General features: G+C 42.0%; 2 protein-coding genes across 4 annotated transcripts in view; one reads left to right on the top strand and one right to left on the bottom strand.

Annotated features, from left to right (window-relative positions):
- The first annotated feature begins 657 nt into the window (after positions 1-657).
- On the top strand, positions 658-5,944 carry LOC125903214 (caspase-14-like). Its single transcript, XM_049599986.1, has 6 exons — positions 658-981; positions 3,251-3,412; positions 3,498-3,711; positions 3,845-3,958; positions 4,060-4,169; positions 4,264-5,944. The coding sequence occupies exons 1-6, from the start codon at positions 925-927 to the stop codon at positions 4,441-4,443; spliced, it is 837 nt and encodes a 278-aa protein (XP_049455943.1). The 5' UTR covers positions 658-924; the 3' UTR covers positions 4,444-5,944.
- Positions 5,945-6,109: 165 nt separating this feature from the next.
- ugp2b (UDP-glucose pyrophosphorylase 2b) overlaps positions 6,110-17,081 on the bottom strand; it is a 48,894-nt gene continuing 37,922 nt past the window's right edge. For all 3 annotated transcript variants that reach the window (XM_049599977.1, XM_049599978.1, XM_049599976.1), the window contains exons 8-10: positions 10,057-10,299; positions 9,357-9,461; positions 6,110-8,737 (exon numbers count right to left, since the gene is read on the bottom strand). In XM_049599977.1, the coding sequence (XP_049455934.1) occupies positions 8,630-8,737; positions 9,357-9,461; positions 10,057-10,299 (456 nt within the window). In that variant the 3' untranslated portion in view covers positions 6,110-8,629. The remainder of the gene's footprint in view (positions 8,738-9,356; positions 9,462-10,056; positions 10,300-17,081) is intronic.

A 17,081-nucleotide genomic window follows, 5' to 3' on the forward strand; every position in this document is an offset into this window, starting at 1 on the left:
AAAAGAGCGAGGGGTGGATCTGACTGAGAGGCCGAGGTCACTGTCAGCAGACGGCCTGTAACTCAAACTATCTCTAATTAAGCGTAACTTAAAGCCTCAATAAAGTGTAAACAGGTATAAAAAGACTCATGAAGGGGGGAATTAGCTACAGAGACCAAAACTGTTTTTTTTTGTACCAGGCTGCAAACATGTTTATGTAAAGTTGGGCATTTCAATATGGGGGTCTTTGGGGATTGACTGGCTTCTGGAGCCAGCCTCAAGTGGCTGCAGTTTTTGGCACTTTTTCATTTTTCAGCCCTGGAGGATGCCGTCTCTAAACTACATTAGCATTGTCATCATGAGCATATTTTAGGGGTGTAAGAAAATACCTCACGAAGCTGATAGCATGACTTTTGAGACCTGGTTTAATACTTCGTGCTAAAGCACCCATGATGTTTTTAACTCCAGTGACGTCATTGGGGTATTGTCATGCTGGAAATTCATTGTGTGGTTGTGTTATCTGTGTGACACATGTATGATAGAGGTGTGAAGAGATAGACATGATGAGTATCACTTTCAGTTTTACCTGCACTCATGTGACAGTAGTAGGTGTGGCCTGTGTTGGAGGGAGTATTTAACGCTGACCTTTCAGTTTTGGTGTACATATGATGAGGATACAGTGCTGTCACTTCATTTTTCCTACAGGTCAGTCTCAAAGATGGCTCAAACCAAATCAGCACAAATGCTCGAGTGGCAAGATGGGGATGGTCTGAATACGATGAGAGGCACTACTCACAGGGTGACTGGAACATCCAGCAGCAGAACTATGCAGCCGTATATGGGGAAGCTGTCGACACTGAAGATTATGTAGCACTAAGTCAAGCCAGTTGCCGTCACACTTTGACAACATATGAAAACTCAACTGACAGATTCATAGAGGAAGCAATGGCTCTGAGCCTTAAAGCACTGGTGATAGATAAACATCAACCACACAACATGATTGTAAGTATCATCCTCTACATACTAATGTTTTATATCATCAGACTTTGCTGTGTGAAGTGTCGCTGACAGTGACACTAAGAAAGAAGTCTGAATATCGTCTTTGTTAACTAGATCTTCAATCAAGGCTAAAGTCGACCTGGGAACAAATTGTTATCCAGGTGGAAGACATTTTTTAGTCAGACCTGGTGCCTAGATAAGAAGTGGTTATTCTGTGTTACATACTCGAGGAAAACCAAACCATGGGATGGAGATGATGAAAAGATTTATTGTCACAAGAAATTAGAATGGTTGTGATCCGGGCTCTGTGGGATGGAGTGGGATGAAGCTGGCCAGGGATGATCCTAAACACGGAAAAGACAGGCTATCAACACTGAAAAGAAAAAAAAAAACACACAAGGAAAATAGTTACAAAGAAAATCTTACTTGGCTGTGAGGTTTCCTACCACTTGGTTGAACAATGATCTGGCGGTGAGTGGTTGAAGAGCTGGAGAAGAAATACTGCAAGTTCACGAGCTGATGACGCAAAGCCGGAAACCAGGGAAACTACAGAGGGGGGCGACGCCCACACCAGCACACAGACAAAACTAGACAGGGGGAGGAAGACATACAGGAACACAGGGAAGGGGAAACACAAGGAAACACTAGTTACAGCAGTGCCGTAACACTCCGTACAATGGGCATTTTTGGTGCATTTAGCTTGTCAGTCATAGCTTTCTGTTGTCAGTATTGGCCTTACCCTCATCACCCAACACGTGACTGTCATTTTAATCTATTATCAATCACTGATTTCTTTTTGTGTTCATTTCTTTTGAGGACATGCAGACAATTCAAAATGAACAACTATAGTAGTTTTTTAAAGGTCCAGTGTGCAGGATTAAGGGGGATATATTGGCAGAAATGGAATATAATATAATGTGTTTTTAGTGTAGAATCACCTGGAAATAAGAATCATAGTGTTTTTGTCACTGATTCGCTGCATAGGAAGTAGGTCCTCGTCAACAAAGATCACCATGTTGCATCTCCATGTGTCCAAAGTAGCCCAGAATGTTGCTCTAAATAGGGACATATGCGTTTTCGGGATTTTGTGTGTGTTTTCATATTGGCGCTGTAGTTAGCAGCCCCTCTGTGGCCCAATCCCAATACACCCCTTAACCCTACCACTTGCCCCTATCCCTCCGTTTTGCGCATTCACGCATAGGGGTAGGGATGTCCTGATTCTCATTGAGGCAGAGGAGAAGGGCGGAGTGCTAGGGCTATACGGCCCTCCAAACGGAGTTTTTTCAGAGGCACACTTCAAAGCGAGTGCTACGAGAAATCTCCCAGAATGCCTTGCGAATCACCGGCAAGATGGCAGGGAAGACTTCACAGGCAATGAAAGAAAACCATAAATGTAAGTATTTTCTTCGTAACTAAAGGTTTAAAGACTATGATAACCATCGGAAATGTCGTTTCAATGTATTATATACATTTGTTCTAACAAACATAACAAAAAAAAAAATTGCTAGTTGTGAGGTTTCCTCGGCAACATACTCGGCGCGTCTTTTTATGACGTCACTGACGACTAATGATGACGTTTCCGGGTATGAAGGGTTGTCCCATTTCATATGGGAATATTTCAACCCCTACCCCTTGTAACTTTGTTGCAAGGGCCAAGGGGCACTCGAAAAAGAGGGGTAGGGGTAGGGGCGAAAATGAGAAATGGGATTGGGCCTGTGATGAGCAGCGTCAGAAAAACACTGATTCTTTTTAACATGTATCTGCTTTATTCAGTGTTTTTACTGGTTTTAATCACTGGGTCCATTTATTTTGGGGAGCAGGACCCCCCTAGACGCCACTGAAGCCCCTTAATTCTTACACGCTGTTCCTTTAAATCCTAAATCCTTTATGTTAAATATTAAATCAGGGGTTTTCAAAGTTTTTCCCTCAGACAAAATTGAGACAATGGCTCCACTCAGCATGTAGGCTATTTGTATGAGTTCTGGCAATTACTGTGACATTGAAGAAAACGTGATGATTCTTGAGCAAGTTCTGGAGTTAGAAGGAGGGACCTTAAACTACGATAAATATGCAGATTTTTGGCAGTAGGTAGTGGATCAATGAAATCCTCTGGAAGCGTAAATCATGCTGAATCTTTTTCTCTGGCTGACCAACAACTGCTGATCTTTTTGACCCCTTCCAGGTGATGCTGTCAAACCCTGTCGTGGTCTAATGTTCACGGTCAAAAAGAGAATGTGACCAATATCATGTCCCCTGTCTTGTTTTTTTGCAGGCGTACGAACCTGCATTAGAGTACACATTAGATGGAAAACGAATGGCTCTGATAGTGTGTGACACATCCAGAGACGGATGCCAGCACGACATCCAACGTGTGCTCAAATTCTGCGGCCAGAATGGATTCAGCTGTTATCAGACTGCCCAGTTCACTAAAGCGGTAGGTTAACATTTTCTGCTTTCCCTTCGCTTCAAACTTTTACTGTTTCCTTCTCATGTGTATGATGTTGTTGTTGAATGTAAAGGGGCTGATGGACGATTTGGAGGCCTTTAAGGGAATGCTGAGTGATGATGTCTGCTGCCTCACCATTTTCATCATGGCCCACGGAAGTCTTGGGCACATCAATGTGTCCGACGGCCAGATTGAGCTGCAGAGAATCTCTGAGATGTTTGACAACCGAGGATGCCCAGCACTGCGTGGAAATCCCAAACTGTTTGTGATACAAGCATGTCGAGGAGGTTCGTCACTGATAACGCAAAACTTTATGTGACTGTGCCTTGTAATCAGGAGATGTTGATTATTTTCTGACTGGAGTTGGACAAATATATATGTATTTACGACGTGATTTTTTTTTTCTTTTCTTACTTGAAGTCCAGCAGTGTTCAAATAACCCCTGTTTTGATGCAAGCGAGCTGTCAGGTGTAGATCAGGAGCGCCTGTGGCCGGTGGAGTCGGATTCCTTGTTTGTCTATGCAGTGTGTCCAGGTGCTTATTAGAAAATTAACAAATTGTTAGACACACAAAAAACAGATATTTAATTGACTGATACACTTGAAGTTTACTTCATCTTTTTCTCTGTAACACAGGGAACCTGGCGATCCGTTACCCCGACACTGGGAGTCCACTGTTTGAGGAGATGAACCATGTATTCTCTCAATCTGTCTCCGATTATAGCATGCACGATCTCTTCACCATGGTGAGTACCACCACAGGGGCAACACTGAGTGAGTGCATTCAAGAGGAGAGCGGATCAGTGACACCTCCTGTGTTTTTTTTTTTTACTTTCCCAGGTGAACAGCAGACTGGAGAAGAGAATAGAGAGAGTTGGATACAAAACAGACCGACGACCTTGGCAGATTCCACAGAACCTTGTAATGCCTGGACTGGGACGAAGGAGAGAAGCATCAGGACCAGTGGGTGGCCCACTGCATATTGTTGACCGTCTGACTCAAAAATGGTACCTGAGGTAGCTCACCAGGGAGAGCGCCTACCATTAGAAGGACAGTCCTGGACATTTGAAGTGGGGTTGAATGAGGTACTTAACCATAGTCAGTGTATTACATGCAGTAGATGGCAACATCCAGTTTAGAGGAACAGGCAGGAGTACTGCCATGGATTCGAAACAATGCACTGCTGTGGACATGGCCGCAGCAAAATGTATTTTAGCCACCTAAAAAAATCAGTATCAGTTTAATTGTGTGCTACATTGGGAATATTTTCACTGCTTTACCTTGCTGGGAAACAGACATTTCTTACAGAACTGCAGTTACATCACTCTCTTCGCAGCCAGACTCCACTGAGAAAAACAGTAATTTAACATCACTGAACATGGGAGCTGCTGGTCTACAGCTGCCTCGATTAACAAGTTAGTTTGTGTTATTGTGTGACTTTGGCATTTAATCGGGTTGGTTTCAGATTCACCAAAGTCACACAATAACACAAGCTAACTAAGTGATAGAGGCAGCAGTAGACCAGCAGCTCCTGTGTTTAGTGAGCTAAAATTCCTGTTTTTCTCAGTGGAGTCTGGCGATTTTGACAAGAGCATAGATTGGGAATGGGCTGTCTGACAGAAGGTTAAAGCAATCCTCATCTAGCCAGATGCCAAGATATTTGTACTCTGTGATTCTCTCGATTTCTGAGCCAGTTTTGGTGTATAAATGCACACTATTGAAATCAATGTTTTTGGCTCGGGTAAACAACACGTATTTTGTCTTATTTGCATTAAGAAGTAGTTTATGTTTGATTAGAGATTGTTGAAAAGAATTAAAAGCAGTTTGCAAGTTGATGGCTGTCTGAACAGAATCCGCACATCCGTACAATATAAAATTGTGTCATCTGCATAAAAATGGGCATGACAACCAATTAAAGAAGGAATAATATCATTAATACAGACAGTAAAAAGCAATGGACCCAAAACAGACCCTTGAGGTACACCTCCACTAACTGACAAAAAATCAGATTTTGTATGGCCAAGCTTAACACATTGACACCTGTCAGTGAAGTAGCTCTGAAACCATGCACATGCATTTTCATCCAACCCCATTGCATCTAATTTTCTCAAGAGCAAGTGATGATTGACTGTATCAAATGCTTTAGACAGATCTATAAAAAGAGCAGCGCAATGATATCTTCTGTCTAATGCAGTATGTAGTATCTTCTGTCTAACCGATTGGCTAATAGTCAGCTGATTGGTTGAAGTGGAGGGAGTGGGATGAAGAGAGAATTGTGAATGGATATAACATAAAGAAAGTTTTCCTGATTGAACTTATGCTGAGCTTTGTCTATCTGAGAGATGTATAGAGCCTCTTTCTGTATGATAAAAAAAAGGTGGTGTGACACATGCCAGTACTACTTCAGGGTGTTTTTGGCTGTGGGCTGGGGGAATGTATGTCTGTAGATTTTACTGTTGCCATTTTTAATGACAGTATGTACAAAGACATGATGTCCAATAAACTACAGCTTTGACCTGTACTTTATGTCTTGTGTTTGGAGGAATTTACAAAGTGTAAAGAGGGTTATATGCACACATATTCAATATGACACCCCTGAATGCCACTGGGTCGACTTCCTGCTCTGGATGAGGTCACTGATGAATGAAGTGATTGTGGGTGTAGCGACACAACATATGACACATGCTCATTATTTCATATTGCACTTTATTCAGCTCTGAGGAGGCAGAACTGAGCCGGGCAGAGACCTCGACACCGTCACAGATAAACACTTATTGCTTTCAGGCTTCCGGTCTGCGAGTGTCAGACCCATCTCAAGTATTCTCACACTGAAACTTTGTGTTTTAAAAATGTCTGAATCTGTGTGTATGTGTGTGTGTGTGTGTGTGTAAACCGATGCTGCAGGAAGTGTTGTACCTCCTGTGAAGAGATAACGCTGAGTGAGGTGATGGACAGAGGAGACAGGAGAGATTTGACAGCGTAATGGAGGCATACAACATTAAGGTCATAATGTGAGCAAACATACTGGATAAAAACAAAAATAATGCACAATATCGTGGTGTAACTCATCATCTATATCACACAGGAACTGTACAGATAAAGGCCTTCACTTTAACATGATATATCACTTATTACATGTCATTTCAGGGCATTGCAATCGTGCCTGGATCGTTACAGTCTTGAAAAAGCGCCAGGGTACCAAACAAGTTGTTTACATGTTAGTTTCTCTTCTATGGCACAAACATCTGAGAGCTTTGGGATGAAGATGAGGTTAGCCTGGACTCTGGAGGTGTAACTACATCTAGTAGAGGTATGTTCAACACTATTAAGTAGAAGTCGTAGCTGTCATTGCTCTGGAAGAAAACCTCACATGAGATGGAATTTCTGACTGGTTCCACAAATTCATAATTTACTGTTATCCAGTAAAATTAACTTGAAGCTGCTCTGATTAAAAATATGTATTTTAATACAATAAATCAAATGATGGATTTGAAAGGTGTCACTTACATAGACAACCCCACAGATTTGGTTTTCTGGGCCGCAACCTTACTGCTTTAAGTCCAGCCCGGTCACCAGGAGGTAATGTTCACATTGTTTGTTTTTGCAAACCACAGATCTGTTATCTTTGTATGTTTCAAACGTAGCATATAAATGTTGTAAAGTGATGTAGTAATTGGGCTAATTCTGTCATCAGGAGGTAAAGGGGACGGTGTATGGAGGGACTGAGGCCTAGACAGCTGAGACAAACAAACAGCCTTCACAGCATTTCAACCAGCGTTTGTGGCACTGATATTGGGTGTTTTTTACTGACAAGTTGCAGCATTTTCCATCGATGTTTCACAGCTGCCAAGTTGCAAACATCAGTTTTGACAACCCCTTGCTGTGTTTCTACCAGTGTTTGAGCCACTGACCCTACTGACACATTGCTTCATTCCCCAGTGGCATCTGAGCCACCATTCTAGCGGCTTTAGTGCCATCAACTGTAGGTGTTTTCAGCCAAAACATGATCTTTTACTCACCATAACTGAGCATTTTTTGGGTCTAAACCTAATCATGCCTTCACCACGGCATTGTTTCGTAAAATTTCCAACATATCCGTTCCAAATAATGTACAAATGTAATGTATCTGTGGTTTGCAGCAACGTAAAATGCCAACATTTAATCTGGCAGTTGGTTTAGTTTCGCCGCTCTCATCATCAGCATCATTTTCAGATGCAGCTGTTTACAGAAAATGCTTGTTAGTGTACTATTCTTCAGTCACTTTGCCATTAAACATTACAGAAGAAAAGGGCACAGCGACATTACATAATATAGACCGTCAAACCTCGAACGAATGACAACCATGTAGAAGTACAGCATTTATGTAGATAAGTCGTCTGATTCCACTTTAAGACTTACTCATTTTATTTTTCATTTAACCTATCATAGGGCAGTACGGTGGCTCAGTGAAGGGTTTCAATCTTTCTGTAACACTGACTTAGAAACTGAAGTTCCTGTGAGCTAGAACAGGCTCCAGTCCCGGGTGTAAGTGATGGATAAACTAAAATACAGCTGAACATTATTTCAGTCTTGAACATATCTTGTCACAGCTGAATTGTGGAACCACGTGAGTTCTTTGTGCTTCAAATAAACGGTCCAAACTCTTCCATAATTTCATGACTTCACCTCTCTATGTAAGTACACCATGTGATTGCATTAGCAGTGCTGTAAGAGCACACAGAAAATGACGATGATATTTAAATAATCAGGTTTCTTCTTTGATGCTTAGTCCCGTTATTATTACTATTATTACTATTATTATTATTGTATGTATTTTGTGTCTGTTTTGGCAGGAAGAAAAATCACTATAGTTAAAAAATAAAATAATCTGATTTGTCTTTCTCTCTAGCATGGATATAAGTCCTTGTTTAAAAGGACAGCTCTAAGTAGCTCATTGTGAACACTATTAAAGGTTTATATTCTGTAATAAACAGCCTGCAGAGGGCAGTATATCCCAGCAACAAAAACTATCATCCATGTACACTACATACATCCTGAAACTGCAGAGTAGGACTGCACATGCAATCACACACACGCTTTAGGGAAAAGCCACTTTCTCTCACAACACGTTGAAATATGACAAACAGGTCACATGACTGGGATTAAGTCGACTATGTCACATGATGAGGGCGGGTTCTGAGTACGTGTTTGTGTGTGGAAAAAGGCGTCAGTGGTCCATGATGCGGAGGTTGCCAGATACGATTTTGTTCTCCAGCATGGAGCCGGCTGGAATATCAATCCGATCTCCGTGGTTGGCGATGATGATGACGGTGCCCTGTGACGAGGGAGAACGATGAGTTTTTTGTTAGTCGGGGACAGAGAGGGTGGCAGGATTTAATTAAAGCAATAAATCAATGACAGCCACCTGCCAGCAGCACCAGTTACTTTCAAAGACTTTAACACTGAAGTTTCTGTTTTATCATTGTTAAAAACGAACATGACCTGAGGGAGGAAACCAGATTACAATCTCTCAGGATTACACGTCCTTTACAAGTAAAGGTCAGTAAAATTTAAAGATTTATCTCTGTAATGTGGCACCTCGAGATGCCCCGAGTGTATCTTCACACTTTATCTCCACCGCATCAATTAATATGGAAACTAAAAAGCTGCGGTTTGGACATTACTCATGGTTTGTGGCCTTTTTAATACCCACACTGCATCTCTGTGTGGTCACCAGAATAAATAACGCTGTGGTCTTTCTGGGCTGTCACACTCCACCAAAGAGACTTCTGCTCATTTAGATTAAATACATATTTAATTTGTGCTATTTATGCCTTTGAAACCTTTTATAACCAAATCTTATGTCACATGAAAGTTTATGATGTTGTTTGTTTTAACACAACACAAAAGCCTCCTATTTGCAGTAAAACTTAATGTGAGCAAGGATGTTTTACCTTGAGTGAAACGTTTTTCCCGAGGGTGACGTCTCCAGACACTGTCAGGTGGTCGAGCTCCAGCATGTCGGGGATACTCTCGAAGCGGGTCAAGTACTCTTGAACCTGAACACAGACGCACACGGGAGGACATGCAAAACTTTTAAACCCACTGAATCATATTTTAAATCTAATTAAGATCCAAGTTAATCTGACAACACCAAATAATAACATCCTGCCCTCATTTTATTTTTAGGCCCCAGAAATATAAACTTTCATCCGCTTATCCGGGGCCAGGTTGTGGAGGCAGCAGGCTGAGCAAAGCACCTCAGACGTCCCTCTCTCCAGCAACACTTTCCAGCTCCTCCTGGGGGACCCCCAAGCGTTCCCAGGTCAGATGAGATATGTAATCCTTCCAGCGTGTTCTGGGTCTGCCCCGGGGCCTCCTACCAGTGGGACGTGCTCGGAACACCTCTAACAGGAGGCGCCCACCTCAACTGACCCTTTTCAACTGGGTCAGTTGAGGTGGGCGAGAGATATTATCTCGTAATTACGAGATATTTTCAGTTGAGACAGTGATGATTTTGACAAGAAGGTACACAGCACCATAAATCATCCCACAACTTTCCATACAGCAGAATACAGTGACCAAACTCACTCAGTCATCATCGTGTACAGAGTGAGAAGCTGCTTTTTCATGTTTTCTTTAAATCATAATCACCTTAGTGAAGGAGCTGCCCAGTTTGACGTGCGGCGTTGTTGGGAACTCCCTCTTGGGGCTCATGGTGAGAGAGCCGGCGTCCAGGCTGTACAGGTTGGACATGACCAGCAGCAGGTCCGACGTGGTCTTTACAGGCAGGAAGCGGCTGCGAGGCACGTTTATGCCCATGGCGTTGTCAAAGCATTTGATGGCAGCGCCAACCGCTGTCTCCAGCTGGATGACGTTCTGCCCACCATCAAGCGTCTGATGGGAACCAAAATAAGAGAAGAGACATGTTGGTTGTAGCAGGAAAAGAAACTTGATTCTTTTAAATGCTTCTTTCCAGAAACACGAAGAACAACAAGTGTTTGCAATTAGTGCTCTGATTCACATCGCCGAGAGGACGTTCCTGTTCTCTCTATTTTCTCTCCATCTCTCACTGCGCTAATGAACCGTAAGGAGCCAAAATAACCCAAAACAAACACAAACCACAAGTCTCCTAAAAGCCAACAGAATATTTAGGTCAGTTTCTAAATTAAATCATCTTACATAAAGAGCTGACTCATGTTGTTACACAGCTCTACACCCATACATATTATTAGACACATCTGCAATGTAAGTTTTGCACAACCTGCCTTGGCAATACTGTAATTTACTGCACAGTCATGCTAACAAAATAAATAAAAACATAAAACTGTTATGCAGCATCTTCCAATTAGTTTAGCAAAGAAGTTTTTTTTTATCTACAACATTTGTGAATCACTGCGCACAAAACATTTGTGTGAGCCCCAGCAACACTTTAAGAGTTCTTCAGTGTTTATTAGCTAATGTTAGCATGCTAGCAAGTTAAACTAAGATGCTAAACATTATACCTGCATGTTAGCATTGTCACAGTGCACAGTTAGCATGCTAATGTTAGCTTAAAGCACTGCTGTGTCTAAGTACAGCCTCACAGAGCTGCTCGCGTCCCTGCAGGTGAAATGAAAAATGCCTATTTAACCCTTTAAGATCACATCCCCGGCCATATTGTGCTCCTAATTGATAATATAGTCCCCACCCCCGCAAAAATGTGATTTCTTTGTGTTCTTATCAGGCATGTAGCACCAAATTCCAGGCCCTATGCATAAACAGTCTCTGAGTGCCCCCCTGTGCTTCCTATCTTAATCCTTGTCTCTCTTAAGTACCTTTGATTTTTTTGCGTTCTCTCCCTTTCTTTTCTTCTTTGGATCCCTGATTTCACTTTCATGGGGAAACACATGATGCTGTACGTCTGTGCTCCAGCAGCATGAGTAGTCACTCGGCTTTAGCTACATTTAGAGACAAAACTAAATCATTTATCATCTTTAAGGGGTAAGAGGGGCCTCCACTTTTTACATACAAAAGTTATGTCTTACACTGATTTATTCAGCCAATTTTAATTTACAGCAAGGTGGAGCAGTGGTTAGCAATGGCGCCTCACAGCAAGAGGGTTCAGAGTTTGAATCCATCTGCCGGCTCTGTGCAGAGTCTGCATGTTCTCCCTGTGTCAGCGTGGGTTTTCTCCAGGTACTCCAACTTCCTCCCACAGTCCAAAGACATGCAGGTTAATTGGTGACTCTAAGTTGTCCGTAGGTGTGAATGTGAGTGTGAATGGTTGTCTGTCTCTATGTGTCAGCCCTGTGATAGTCTGGTGACCTGTCCAGGATGTACCCTGCCTCTCACCCAGTGTCAGCTGGGATAGGCTCCAGCACACCTATGACCCTGTACCAGGATAAGCAGTTATGGAAAATAAATAAATACATTTTAATTTAGTACAGGCAGGGATTACTTAAAAATGAAATTAAACCAATACCCAATATACCGCAGTTACAGCTGGAATTAATTCACTTTGAATAAAGTGGTATCTGTGACAGCTCCAGATTATGTGTAAGGCATTTTACAGTGGACTGCCTCAGCAACCAACATTACATGGACTTCATCTCTCCCTGACAACTATCCCATCAGTGCCATCGATATATAAAGAGAATGTTACACTGTCGGGGTCTCACTGTTATGACATGCTCACTCTTTAACTATAAAATCAAAATGCTTCCTTGGTTATATCCCACCTGCCTGTCCTATTATACTAAGAAATATGTCACAATACTGAAGCTTTCAAAATGCTGTTGCAACTTGACTTTAGGAGGTGAAATGTTTCCCGAGGCCACAGACCTGAACACGATGAACTAAAATTAGACTGAAAGGTTCCACAGTATAATAATATAATATAATGATCTGAATCTCAGGTATATCTACCAGAAGTAGTTATGTAACATTCACCACTTCATGGATGCTTTTATCTTGAGAGCCTCTCAGTACCATGAGTGCTCACAGTTTTTACATGCATGGGGCCACAGCGCTGTATAACAGAAACGGGCCCCCAGATTTAGTGCCGCACTTTTACCTAGATGGGAACACACACTTATGTAAAGCCACACAGCTCTGCACAGTTATCACCAGTTACATAACAGTTGCTGTGTCACGGTGTGTGATCCTGTAGCCGAGAGCTGGAAAATTACATCTATAGGCCGAAAGCAATAATCAGGAATGGGGCTCGGGTTCAGCAGTGAATTTATTACGCTGGTTGCGGATTTGCATACCCCGAGGCAGGGGGGGAACAGAGGCACAGCGTGTTGCCTCTGAGTGAGCACAACCAAAATAACATCAAGTCACATCACATCAAATTTGTTTGCTTTGGAGGGCAGTAAAGGATAAACATGCGCGGGGAAGACACGGAGCCTTAAAAACTGTGCTTGAGCAAATCATGCTAATCCAGCATTTACTCAGAGCATTCCTTCATCTGAATTCAAGCGGCTACATTTCTGCTGCCTCACTTTCCTTTAATTTATTCGAAAAACTCTTTGCTTTATTAAAAAGTGGTTGAAAATTAACTATATGCAAATGTGTGAGCTGGAGGTGGACAAACAAGCTCAGCAAGAGCAGCAGAGTGAAAATGAAAAATGCATTTTATAGTCACAGAGGTGGCCTTTGAAGTAACATTTTTGTAGAGGAAATAACACTTTAATATTAATCTTTGTCTCTCTAACGCCAGCACACACACAAAAACACGCTCCCACTAAAGACAAACACACACAAACACAGAGCTTTAACTGGAGTCCAAGTTGGGCAGATGAGCCACTGGAGAGGAGACCAGAAAACTGGATTGGTTTGAAGCTCCTTTCCTCTCCTTTGTATGCAAAAACCTTGCATGACAACAAACGACTCAGAGAGTCGAGCCGTGCAGGACGGCGGAAACACAGAGAGGCTCTAAAATATGGGTTTCCTCGGCACGCTTGGGTTTCTTTTTGCGAGATATGATTTATTCAGAAGCGGTGGTCTCGGTGGAGGAGAGTGTGCAGAAATCTCTCTGCTCTGCTGTTCACAGCGATGCTTTCAAATGCGATGGGATGGACGTGGTAAAACGGCACAGATGATATTATTCTGTTGGCTGGTTATTGAGAGCGAATTGTTTCATCTGAGCATCCACTGCAAAGTGAAGTCATCCTGGTGGGGACTGTCTTTGAATTGGCCCCCTCAAGGTTTCCAACAGCAGACTAATAAAGGACATTTATGAGTCATTTCACTCTGATGGGCTCAAAGAAAAGGAAACATAACAACTAGAGCGTCCTGCAAGGCAGCACAATTCAGGAGACTGATGTTATTCCTCTGATGTAGAAAAGCTTGTGCTGTCTCAGTTGTGTCTCTCTCTTGCACCTCATGTACATTTCTATTCTGTACGACAACTGCGATCTCCCAAAACCCCCTGTTTGCTCTAAACTACAGTCCCCACAATTTAGGGACTCTGGGGGATGGAAACAGGAAGTATTTGTTTACATGTCGGCAAACTGGCACCATTAAAAGAACGTCGAATTCACTATTAGCAGGTCCAGTTTGCAGTGTACCAGTGGTTGTACAGACAACTATCACTGTCACTGTGATACTGAAGAAAACCTAAAAAACGTGAAGATTCTTATGCAGGTTCTGGAGTTATAAGGAGCATATTCTCTGTGTTATTTCTAAGCGGATTTACGGGAAGTCCCACTGGATCAAAAAACATGTGTATCATGTCTGTGTTTCCAGATTTGACTGAACCTCTGTACTAGAGGATTTATTTTGCTGTTGACTAAACAGTGCTAAGACTTATGTTAGTTGTCCTTATGGACGCTGTTGTAAAGCTGTGTTAATCAGGATTAGTCACCAACATCTTCAAAATCGAGCAGCGGCCATCATGTTTCAACAGCAATGATGGCCGTGTGTGATAGATGCCAGTCTTCAGAAGTAACTTTGGTCTGTTTTTTTTATCGTCTTCACCTCTAGTCTTGGATCAAATCCTTTACTAATCTTCCTAAGCTTAACACTTAAGAAAAGGTCTTTCTTATTCCCTCATCTCGGCAAGACAAAATTGCAATAATACATGTTGGAAGAAAACTACTGTACCAACAATTAAGATAAGGCTGGGCGATTTAAGTAGTAGCACAAATTTAGAGGAGATTCAATATGCTTTTTCAATTTGAAAATTAGAAGACATTCTACATTTTACACCTTTGTCATATTTCACTGTGCAGAATCATATTTATATATATATGGGTGAAAGATATACAGAGAAATTAGATTATTACAGTGACAGGGTGAGATTATCTATGCACTTTTTTTGCTTTACTTAATCTACTTGTCCTTCAGTTTGTTTTGTTGTTTTTACTGTTTCTTTAGATTCATGAGTAAGTTTCATCTTTTCATTTTATCTAACTATGAAGTGAGGAATCTGTGTCTGTCTGTATCTGTGTATCACTGTGTGTCCTTTGCACCTCTTGGACTGTTTATCTGATCTGCTTTACACTTGGCAGGTGTATTGCTTGGGACCCAAGGATGTGCAGTGTCACATTTGGTGCCATTTGGACACACGACACCTTCAGCATTATTAAAGTGTAAGTACAGAGGCGTGCAGTGCTCTGTGGCTCTGTGCAGCAGCGGGGACGGGGCTTCAGCTGGGTGTCTACAGGTATCAGACTGTTAGATTTAATGCTTTTTAAAACCTGTTCAAGACACCTTTTAACCATATTTAGGACAGATTTTTGAACAAATCATGTTTTACTTATTTAAGCATTGCAGGTAAGCATCGCAGGCAAGTAGTATATGTAAGTGTTGTATAGGAATATGGTTATTAGAGTTAAGTCAATCTACATTTTGCCTACAGGTCAGTGCAAGTATGAAGTAAAATGACAGTATGGGGCGTCGGTGGCTTGGTGGTGGAGCGGGCGCCCCATGTGCGGGGCTGTTGCCACGGCGGCCCGGGTTCGAGTCCAGCCTGTGGCCCTTTGCTGCATGTCATCCCCCCTCTCTCTCTCCCCCTTTCACGCTTGCCTGTCCTGTCCATTAAAGGCAAAATGCCCCAAAAAAATATCTTTAAAAAAAAAAAAAAAAAAAGAAGTGAAATGACAGTATTATAGTTTTCAAAGATTTATAACATCAGAAATGTGGACTTCTACATCCAAAGGCTTGACTCATTTTCACAAAAAGAAACTAAAAAATGGATAAATGAAATCAGATAAAATGTCTGTAGTAGTTAACAGAGATGGGGACTCGAGATATTGTGACTTAGACTCGAGTGGACTCGAGTCGCTGTTTTGATGACTGGTGACTTGACTTGACAAAAAATAAAAGACTTGAGACTTGACTCGGATTTGGAAGTTAAAGACTCGGGACTTGACTTGACTTGAGACACGATGACTTGAATGACTTGAGTGTTATTCACATCATGTTTTTGGTTAGAATATAAAATTAATAAATTAATTTAAAAAATGTCGATTACCCGGTAGGAGCGCAGGCTGAGAATGGCGTTGTCATGATTGGATCACTACCCTGTCAATCAGTCATGCCCTATCTATGTACCTTACGTGTTTATTGGAGAAACAGGCCCTCTTATATCTGACAGGCATCAACATGTCAGTGGGAGGGGTACCGAGAGTCATCCTCTTTGGCTTTCGGAATTACCATTATTACAGCAAAAGACGAACAGCACAGTGCAAGACATGTGGCATAAACATCTCGGACAGCCAGGCGACAACTTTGTTCATCATTTGAAGAGCCATTCTGCCCAGTAAGTGCTTGTCAATTAGCTAATATTATCTGGTTAGTCGGTAGTTAGCTAACGTTAGCTTGATACGATATGGGGGTGGGGTGGGGGGTGGTGGTTGGGTTTGGTGGAACTTGTTTTTTAATTTATTTGCTAACATTAACCCCAGAAAATGTGAGCGAACATTCCGACCGGTTCATCACAAGACCGGCTGTACGTTTTATGAACGAGCAACACAGGGTTAAATGAGCTAAATGGGTGAATTTGGCCACTGCCTTGGTTAGTGTGTGTGTGTGTGTGTGTGTGTGTGTTTGTGCGCGCACGCATGGGGGTCGTCCTCCCGTCGTCTTTTCACTTTATTAAGATCAGATTCTGCAGGTAAAATTACAATAATAAGGTGACTTGACTTGGACTGGACTTGACTTGCCCAAGAAAAAATGACTTAGGACTTACTTGAGACTTGAAGGTTAAGACTTGAGACTTACTTGAGACTTGCACATGTGTGACTTGGTCCCATCTCTGGTAGTTAAGACCTTGTTGTAACATTGAATTTATGACAATTTAGGACTTTTTAAGGACCTGTAGACAACCTGTTCAGGGCTCTGCAAAGACCATTCCAGACCGGTGTGCATGATTAACTTGTGGCTGAATGAACTGGTGATAGAGACAGATGTGTCATACGTGTGGCCTTTGAGGATGTTTTGTCGACTAACCACAAAATAAACACTGTGATTTCTTTGCCTCTCTGTCATATTCATTTGTAGGTGTTTTTCTGAAGCATTACGGTAGGAACGGTTTGCTGGACATTAATTTTGATCACAACAGAAATACATGAACATCTTAGCCGTCTTCATTTCAAAAATATTGTAGCGTCCCTTAACAATGAGGCTACAGGCATGAACTTGTTTTGCTGGCTTTTTATTCCGTAACTTTAGCACAGGCTACTCTGGGCTGT

Source organism: Epinephelus fuscoguttatus, linkage group LG16 (genome assembly GCF_011397635.1).
Source record: "Epinephelus fuscoguttatus linkage group LG16, E.fuscoguttatus.final_Chr_v1".
In the NCBI taxonomy this organism is placed as follows: domain Eukaryota; kingdom Metazoa; phylum Chordata; class Actinopteri; order Perciformes; family Serranidae; genus Epinephelus; species Epinephelus fuscoguttatus.